This window comes from Sceloporus occidentalis, unplaced genomic scaffold (assembly GCF_023333645.1).
Source record: "Sceloporus occidentalis isolate IW3139 unplaced genomic scaffold, rSceOcc1.0.p SCAF_162, whole genome shotgun sequence".
Classification (NCBI taxonomy): domain Eukaryota; kingdom Metazoa; phylum Chordata; class Lepidosauria; order Squamata; family Phrynosomatidae; genus Sceloporus; species Sceloporus occidentalis.
The window spans coordinates 301,788-311,128 of record NW_028317142.1 but is presented as its reverse complement, the minus strand read 5'-3'; the positions used below and the strand labels follow the sequence as shown (position 1 = coordinate 311,128).

The following is a 9,341-nucleotide window of genomic DNA, read 5'->3' as shown; positions in this document are numbered from 1 at the left end:
ACATCATTATTGTGTTCTGCATTGGAAACACCCAAAATGTTATAGCTGCCATTGAAAAATCACAGGTCAGCAGGCCTGATTTCTTAAAAAAAAGGTTAACAGGGCATACAATTTTGGGTCCTTGTGTAGGCCCAGGTCCCACTTGCTTGTGGAGTTCTCATGCACACCGAGCTATAAACTGTTGTCACTCAAATGCAAACTTTGCTAGGATGGTCCAGGAACTGGGTAGTCAACCTGACATAACCCTGCTGAAAATCAGCTTTGGGAACCAGACAGAATATTTATGGCGCCAGCTTGGAAATGATTTTGAAGCCAAGGATTGATGCTTCCATAGATAAAAGCTAGTAGAATTTTGGAAGCCATAGAATCTTGGCTCCTGGAATCTTTCCAGTCCTGACCGGGCCATTGAAAAAAAAGAAAAGATAATTTTCTGATTAAAAAAAAAAACATTCAACAAAGTATACCTACTTACACTCATAGTAATTAACCATTTTCTCTTGGCCAGAGGGAATTATTTAAGATTCAGCACAGACACTAGAATTCTTTATTTCTTTTTGTTTGGGAGTTAGTCATGCAGGTCTAGTCAATTACCCTGTAATTAAGACTGAACAATTCTAGCCAGGGGCTGATATTTTGTGGCCTGTTGGCTCAACCAACAAGAGATAACACGGAAGGCAATATAAATGTGGCATTCTAGACCCAGTTGTTTTAAGTATATTTGTGCATTGCGTTATAATGGTGCAGTCACCACAGCAACCAGTGATATGGTGTAGATAAATAGAAATTGTGTTATTCTGTAACACTCCTAATGTAAATCTGAGGGCTACCACCTAACGGTTTGCAGGCTGGCAGGATGTTTAGCTCTACATCTGCAGGGCTACAACCATCTGCTGAACAAAATTATGTTTATTGATTGTTCGTATTAACCCCAGTCCAAACATTCTTCAGAAAGTGTGCTACCAAGAATGATTTGATTTGTAAAGAACACTAAAACAACCGACACAAAACATAAATACAGGAGCTAGAAAGTAAACATCCTCTGCTATTTTCTTAAGTAACCTAGCCGTGAAAGCCAGGCTTCCACAGGAGCTTCCAGCTGTCTTGCATCTGCAAGTTAATATTCCTAATTTCCTGATCACTGCTAGGAGCATCATGTTCCAGGCCAGGTGCTACATTTCTGGGGCAAGGGTTTTCACACTGCCCCCCATCTCATTTAACTTCTTTTTTTTTTTTACAATATGTCAACACAGTCATTAAAGCATTTTAAACGTCAGCTCCTTTGTAGTGTGATCTGCAAACATACAATCATGACATATGTTCCGTTGTTCTTTCTCAGTGCAGTTGTAGTGAAGTAGGAAAAGTACACAGGTAGTTTGCATACCAAGGCTGTTTGATGTTTTCTAGACTGGTGGTTGGAGTTCAGCTGTGAAAATACCGGTACTTAAAATTAGGCATCTGAGACAACCCGTATAAAAGGAATAGCAACCTCAAAATAATTAATTCTGTATAGTATACAGCAGCCATATAGCTTATCAACCATTCCACCCAACTCCAGGGGTTATTATCAACAATATACACAATAAACCTGAAAAACTGTGGATGCAGCACTCCTTTTTACTGTAAAAGCCTTCAGACACTTCAGGAAGAAGGCAAAACCTCCAGTTGAGGAGGCCACCATAGTATTTTACAACGTGAATTTTTTTGCAACCCTTTCAAGGGCTAAATTTGTGGCTAGTTTCATTCAAGATAAAGATGAACTTGACTTGTAGGAAATTATTAATGCTTGGAAAAATATTATCTTTAGTACTAATTTGTACATCGGAAGACACATATACTTTATTCTTAGAAGCAAGATTTCACGTACAATTATTAATTATTCCCCAGTTCAATAGCTTAATGTATGTTTGGGTGATGGTTTTAAACTGGCGAATTTACCCATATTCAACCAAGTGTGGTTGTAGCAGTGTGATGCGTTTGGGCATCATAGTAAGTGGTCCTTTGTGGGGAAAAAAGATCACCATAAAAACCAAGGGGGGGTAATAATCAACACCTAAAAGTTCAAAGATTATTTGCTTATTGATCATTTGATAGGCTGGTTATTTCTTTTCTTTGTATTGAGGGTAACAATCTATCCCATATATCAGGATATATTAGAACATTCATAAGGTAATATCATTTTTAATTTTGCCTTGTTGTCATTACCCTCTATGAGAGATTACCTCCAAGGCATTTTACATATATACCTGCTCTCAGAAAAGCAGGTTTTTGCAAACAGAAGTTCAACAAAGCAACGCAGGAAATGAAATTTGGTATGAATGGGAAAAGAGCCCTGAAGAGGAACTAAAGCCAGACGCCTGAAGACATGCTTGGAATTCTACATCTAAAGCTATATAAATATTAAAATAAATTAAAATATATACATAGCGATATCAAGATAATAAACCACAGGAGTAAGACTCCAAAAAAAAAAAAAAAAAACACACAATACTACAGTGTTTCTAACAACTGGTGAGGCCATTCATTCCATGTTAAGAAAATCATGTCTGAGAATAATAGTTGTTAACTCTTGCTTAAAGTATCAAACATTCTAAATGTTTAAAATGTACTAATTCTCAAGGCCCTTGGTGTATTGGAAGGAGGTGATTCTCTATGACCTACAAAGTTCTACAGGTTTCTATTTTTATTATAGCTGGGTCTCAACGCTCAATGGCTGCATGTGAGTGGGGTCAAGTCAGGTAGGTAGGGTTAGCTGCATACATGGGTTTGGGCTAGCGTACAGTGGACTATCGAAAGGGTGAGAGTGGAAGGAGCTGATACAGCCAAGCCCCATAAAGAACAAAAGGGGTGCCGAGTAATATGATGTGACTTCTGTTCTGAACCCGCATATTACTGTTACTTACCTCACCTCAAACTACACATCACCTTTGTTCTCTTTAAAGGATGTTTATTGTACTCAACAATTAAAGAACAAAAGGCTGTGGGGGGGGGAAGCAAGCAGTAACATCCACACAGTGGGTTATCTTCATTTTTTCTTTTGCTTTTCTTACTACCTATGGTTTTAATTGCTTAGAAGAAGGACACAAACTGAAAAGTATCTTTGAATATTCGATATAGGTCCTAACTTTGTTAAAAATAGGGATAACTAAAATGTAGCTGTTATTTATTGATTTATGTCGTATCATTATATTCTGTAAAGCTTTACAATGGGCGACAAGTAGTGTAGCGCATAACAAGTAGGACATACAGAAAAATGCTTAGGTAATTGTCCATGAAGATCCTTTGCTTTCTTTCTTTCAAATGATAAAAGGTTAAAATTTGACATATATTAAAAGAAAATATGTATTGATCACTGAGCAAAGCTCCCAATAAAAGGAATGTGGTATGAAGATAAGTTATCAGAACTTAAAAGGTCAGACGCATACATAAGCTAAAGCCAGTCAAAATAATGGAAGGAATTTGCAGATTTGCAGTTTCATGGCTCTAGGAACATGAACACAGATAACAAAACCCTACAGTTTTTTTTTGGCAATTGAACTGCATGATTGCTTCATAAAGTACAGCACTAACCAGACAGACAAGTATGAGGGTAGCAAGAAAGTAAACAGGAAAACACTGTGATCCCAGGTCAGGAAGAATGCCTGAGCGAGCCCTTTGTTTGCCTTAATGTATTATATCTTTATCTAGAGCATCAACATTGAATTTTAAACATAATTGTATTCAAAGGCACTGTGTCACTTAGACAAAATGTTAATTACAATCTCTTGCATGTTAAGTAAATTAACCTTTTACAGATCTGTCATTTTATTATTTCATTTGAAGGTTTAATTGCGTAAAAAGGAATGTCTTATCAGTTCATGTTTTTTTTTGTGTCACTTGACAAGTGTTTCCCCCAAAAATGAAAATTAGGCAACTTGCATGAATATATAATTATTTCTGAGAAGAGTTTGCACTTTTGACAGCGCTAGAAATGATGTTTCCATGTTTCATTAAATTACAAAAGTGTGACATTTAGCAGTGTATGGACAACAAGACATTTAAGTTATATTATTAACATGTTCTTTTTAAGATTGGCCCATCAGGCATGGCATATTTTCTTGTTTGGATATATATATAACTTTAAAAAATGACATTTTAACAACATTTCTTGGGAGGTTTTTAGGACAATTCTTCTCTAATAAACGTACTATAATACATTGCTTCATAATATTGTTCTAAAGCAAGAACTGTTCACGGACGATACCAAAAATCACTAACATTGTTCTAATATATAGTGATGACAGCAAAGTAACGGGAGAAAAAGAATTAATGCTTGATTAAATACACATACATATTGTGTTTTAAATCATCAACGGTAATACTTTAAAAATGAAAACACATTATTCCCCTAACACATAAATGAATTTGTGTTCTGAATGTTATTCTACATGGTAAATCTTGTTGTGTTCTGTTTAGGTTTGTTTCCCGCTATACTGAATCTTGCCAGTAATGCCGTTATTACCACTAATGCCACATGTGGTGAAATGGGACCAGAGATGTTTTGTAAACTTGTAGAACATGTGCCAGGAAGGCCAATACGCAACCCTCAATGTAGTATCTGTGATGAGAACAGTTCCAATCCCAAAGGTAAGTAACCCATCTTCTGATATACTTTTGGGTCTATTCACCAACAAATAGTTAAATGGTTTAGTCACATGTCATTACATGCAAGCAATTCATATAGTCACTCAAATAAAAAATGTAAAAGTTAAAAAGACTGAACCCTGTAGGTGCAAAGGGGTGGACAATGAATGACATTCACTCCTAGTTCACCGACTTGGATTCTTTTGGGGGAGGGGGGTAAATAGGGTGTTGAATATAAGGTTTATTTTTTTGTACTCAATAACCTTTGCCCCCAGTATATTTTAAACCTCATCCCAGTAAACACTAAATTATGTAGAGCATGGTGGGCTTTATACCCCAATATAGTCTATTATTACCCCCTACCCCACCACATACAGGGTAGGGGATAAAGGTGGATGGGTTGTTGACCCCCTTGCTTAATGTGGGGATCCCTGTTTCATTTCTATTATTATTTTTGTAATGAATCTTTTTTTTTTGGTGTCTGTGTGTGTGGGACGTTACATGTCACCCCCTGAGGCTACAAAGAGAAATTTGCAAGCTTCAGCTTGTATTTACAAATCACAAGCAATCTGGGGGTTGAATTATTCTGCACATTGCTTGCTTTTTTCAAGCAATCAATGTGCAGAATAAGTTGTGTGTGTTTGAGTATGTGAGTTAGTAATAGTGAATATATGAATGAGCTGCTACAAATTAAGATTTTGTTTGCCAACTCTCATGCACTCACATTGTAGTTAAAAGACCTCATTATGTGTTGTACATCTTGCTGGTTAACTGCAAACAGGCATCGTTATTTCTGTAGTATTTTGTTTACTGACCGGAACCCAATAATCTTCTCACCAAAATATATATAAATAAAATACTTTCTTACTCAATTTTCTATTCTCTTTCACTTGCAAACTGGTATATGTTTTTTTATTTGTTTATTTACAGAACGGCACCCGATAACCAATGCAATCGATGGCACTAATGATTGGTGGCAAAGTCCCAGTATTCAGAATGGCAGAATATATCACTGGGTCACCATAACACTGGATTTAAGACAAGTAATTATGACACTTTCTTGTTTTATTTTTTTCTAGCTAAAATCTTTTTTTCCTGATTTAAAATAGCACCTTTCTGCATAGTCTTGCACGTTTGCAGTTCTTTATGGCATCTATGTAGTATTTGTGGGAGAATAGTCAACTAAGGGTATGGTGTGACACCAGAGTTATTTTATCTTTTAGTTAGCACAGTTAGAACCAGATTGCCTACACCTTCACATTTCAAAATGTATGGATCAAGTACTGCACAACCCCTACTGTATTAGAAAGACCTTCATTACTCTTTAATTACAAGCATCCTGAATTGGAAATACCACACATATACCAAATGTGTAAGATATCACATTTCCAGTTCCTTTGAACAATCTAAATTACAAGCTAACCAAATAACGTCTGGATCCTTATAAATCTCACATGTACAGTCTTTGTTCCACTTGGAAGTACTCATTATACGGTCCTCTGTTTCTCCATAAATAACCTGTAAACTGCAAAATATATGGACTACTTATCTGTTGTGTTTATGTCTTTTATCTGTGAACTTTCTAACTAGTGCATGTAAATAGGGGCACACAACGCTTTACATTTAGTTGATAAAGTCGAAATCTCATGGGGGAAAAAATATTTTTCTCTTTGAGGATTAAATATAATGATTTATGCATTTCATTAATCAGAGTGTCCTGCTGGGTGATTAAGACTGAGCCATTCAATTATTTGAAAGGAGTAAGGGTGTTTGCCTAGTAGGTTGGGCTCAGATAACAGAGCTACATCACAGATATGAACGTCTGCCTGAAAATATTATATTTTGCTAAAACTACAACTATTAAATAAGGAAACCATATTTGTAACCTGGTACTAAGTAAAATAAATAGTCACAATTCCCTTTTAATAGTGTGGTTGATCACAATCCAAGAATTCTAAAGGTTACAAAGTAAATGATATTCAAAATAATAAGTATTATTATTATTATTATTATTATTATTGTATTAATAATACTAAATTGTTCTGTTACGTGCATGAAAGGACATAGCAGGTCAAAGATTTCACTAGGATCAATACTAGAATCAATTCTCGCCAATTCTTTCCCCACCACTGTATCATAAGTGCCCCAAATCCTCTTGTGTGTAAAAAATTAACTTTATTTAGGACATAAGGACAGCGTTAGCATTTGCGACTAGAAATAATTAATCAAACCCTGTATTAGTGCTTCTCATTTTCAGTGTTGGTTAATGCATGATAAGGGGTTTACATTTTAATTCAGTTTACTTTAACCGGGGGATCCATTTGTCTGCTTATTAACCATGCTTAACCATCTTAATGAGAAAGCTAGGGTCACATCTCTACCATATCTCATTATATAAAAAAATAGATAAAATTAAGCTATATGAAAATGTATTGTTATTTTCAAATTATGTACGTTTTTGACACCTCTGAGATTCCAAAGATTTATGTTATTCTACGGCTTTAGCCCAATTAAATATATCAACTTTAATGTAGGACCTCTTGAACAAACATGGCTATATCCATTTTCCTTATTTAAGGGACACTCCAGCCATCATATGCACTTCAATTCATGTGGTTCCTTTAAATGTTCCTGTTGTCTGCTTTGTGAATACATGAGGCTAGGGTTTAGGGTTCTGTAGAATCCCCCACCCCATATGCGTTTGCCCCTTTTCCAAATCAGATTTTTTGTTTCCAACCCTGAACTCAGTCCCTACTCAGAAAGGCTAATGTGCCAATATATTTGCTACATTTATGCAGAAAAAATGACATGTTATTTGTTTCAAAACAGTTGTGGTTTTCATATAATACAATGTTTTGACATTAGATACAATACAGTTCAGAAGTTTGGGGTCATGGAAATTCGTAGCTGTGCGAACATAGTTGCAAAACGGGGTTTCTAATGATCAATTAGCCTTTTAAATGTAAACTTGGATTAGCGAACATAACATGCCATTGGAACACAGGAGTGATGGGAGTGATAAAGGGCCTCTGTACGCCAATGAAGATATTCCATACAAAATCTGTTCTTTCCAGCTGCAATAGTCATTTAACAACATCAACGACGTCTACACAACGTCTTCTCATCCATTCCATGTTATTCTAATAGACAAAAATATATTTTCTTTAAAAAAACAAACACGTTGGTAAGTGACCCCAAACTTTTGAAAAGTTGCATATATCCATATTAGATATATGTTTTATCTCTGTTATCTCAGCGCAATCATCTAGACGACAAACTAGGTCCTCATCATGTTACCTTGCTGTTAAAAGTAGAATGTCTAGTCTAATTAATGAGGAGATTATTTCATTAGATAAACAATACTTTATATCATCGCAATGTCCAATTTAAAATAATGCATCCTAAATCTGCGCAAGTATAGACATTGCATATGTGTTTGCATGTTATCCCTACAAGCTTTAAGATATTCATGCATAAATCTACTTATTTGCTCTTTGTGTCAAATATTGTGCAGCAAGAAGAGACTTCACTGATCTGGTAAGTTTATCCTGAGAGAATCAGCAGTCACGTTGCTCATCCATTATGTTGTAAGGAGACAGTTTTACAGCATGTTGCTTGACTGCCTATTATGTTCCATGGGTTTTTTCCCAGGCCACTGTCATACAACCATTTATTCGGTGTCAAGGGTTACTTTTCATGCCTTGTATTCTTAGCAAACTGTGAAACCACAGTTAGAAATTATGGAACATTTTTTTTTCTAAGAACATTTGATATTATATATTTTGCAGCACACTGGGTGAACTTTTTTTTTTCTTTAAATACTCAAACACTTCCACTGTATTTTCTGGGGACACATTACATACAATATAAATATATAAGAAGCAAAACACTATAATAGAATTTAACAGTCTCTGTGCAACCTCTAAATACATCTCTAAGGGTACCAACTGTTAAACTAAGGCAACAATTAAGTCTGCAACCCAAAATATGTATGCCTCAGTCTGAAGACATATAAATCTGATCTTTGTGCTTACAGAATTTCACTCCACTTACTTCTTCCCGTCGCACACTGTCCCACCCTGTCTCGCAATGTTCACACCAAATTAATATCAGTTAGCACACATCAAGCTATGAAAGACAAAAAGTCAATCTTTTATGATAAAGTAATGTACACAGAATATTTTAAATAACATAACTTATTAAGGAGGTTTAAAAATAATCACCTAAGATATCTCTTATCATGTAAGTACATAAGGTACATGTTATTAGCAGCAACGGAGGGTATTAAAATGCAACCCAGGATTGGTTGGAGAACTTGCGTGAATATAATTACATTGATAGCTTGCCAATTAATTCATTGCAGTTCCATTGTGTTGTTATGGTATGCACAATTGTATGGATTTCAGGTGTAGACAGACAACTTTCAGACCACGGTCATGTTTGACCAATTATACCATTTAGATAACAACATGTTGCCACATCTAGAACATCTAAAATCCTTTCCAGGTCGGGAACTGTTGGTCACGCAGCACTGGGCTTAAAACGAAGGTCCCATCATAGTGCAGATGGAATGTTGGCCCACGGACAACTGGAGGAAATCGGTCCATCAGCCTTAAGTGGCTCCTGTAATCACACTGGACACTCATTTTCTTGCCCATATGTTACAGAGAGCTATAGTGGGATGTTGTTTGGATGGCAAATTAAAATGTATAATTCATATT

General features: G+C 35.6%; 1 protein-coding gene across 1 annotated transcript in view; it reads left to right on the top strand.

Annotated features, from left to right (window-relative positions):
* Positions 1–2,706: 2,706 nt before the first annotated feature.
* The window catches only part of LOC149279540 (laminin subunit alpha-1-like), a 54,459-nt gene continuing 47,824 nt past the window's right edge, over positions 2,707–9,341 (top strand). Inside the window, exons 1-3 of the mRNA XM_089501051.1 lie at positions 2,707–2,716; positions 4,453–4,623; positions 5,551–5,663. Of these exons, the coding sequence (XP_089357177.1) occupies positions 2,707–2,716; positions 4,453–4,623; positions 5,551–5,663 (294 nt within the window). The remainder of the gene's footprint in view (positions 2,717–4,452; positions 4,624–5,550; positions 5,664–9,341) is intronic.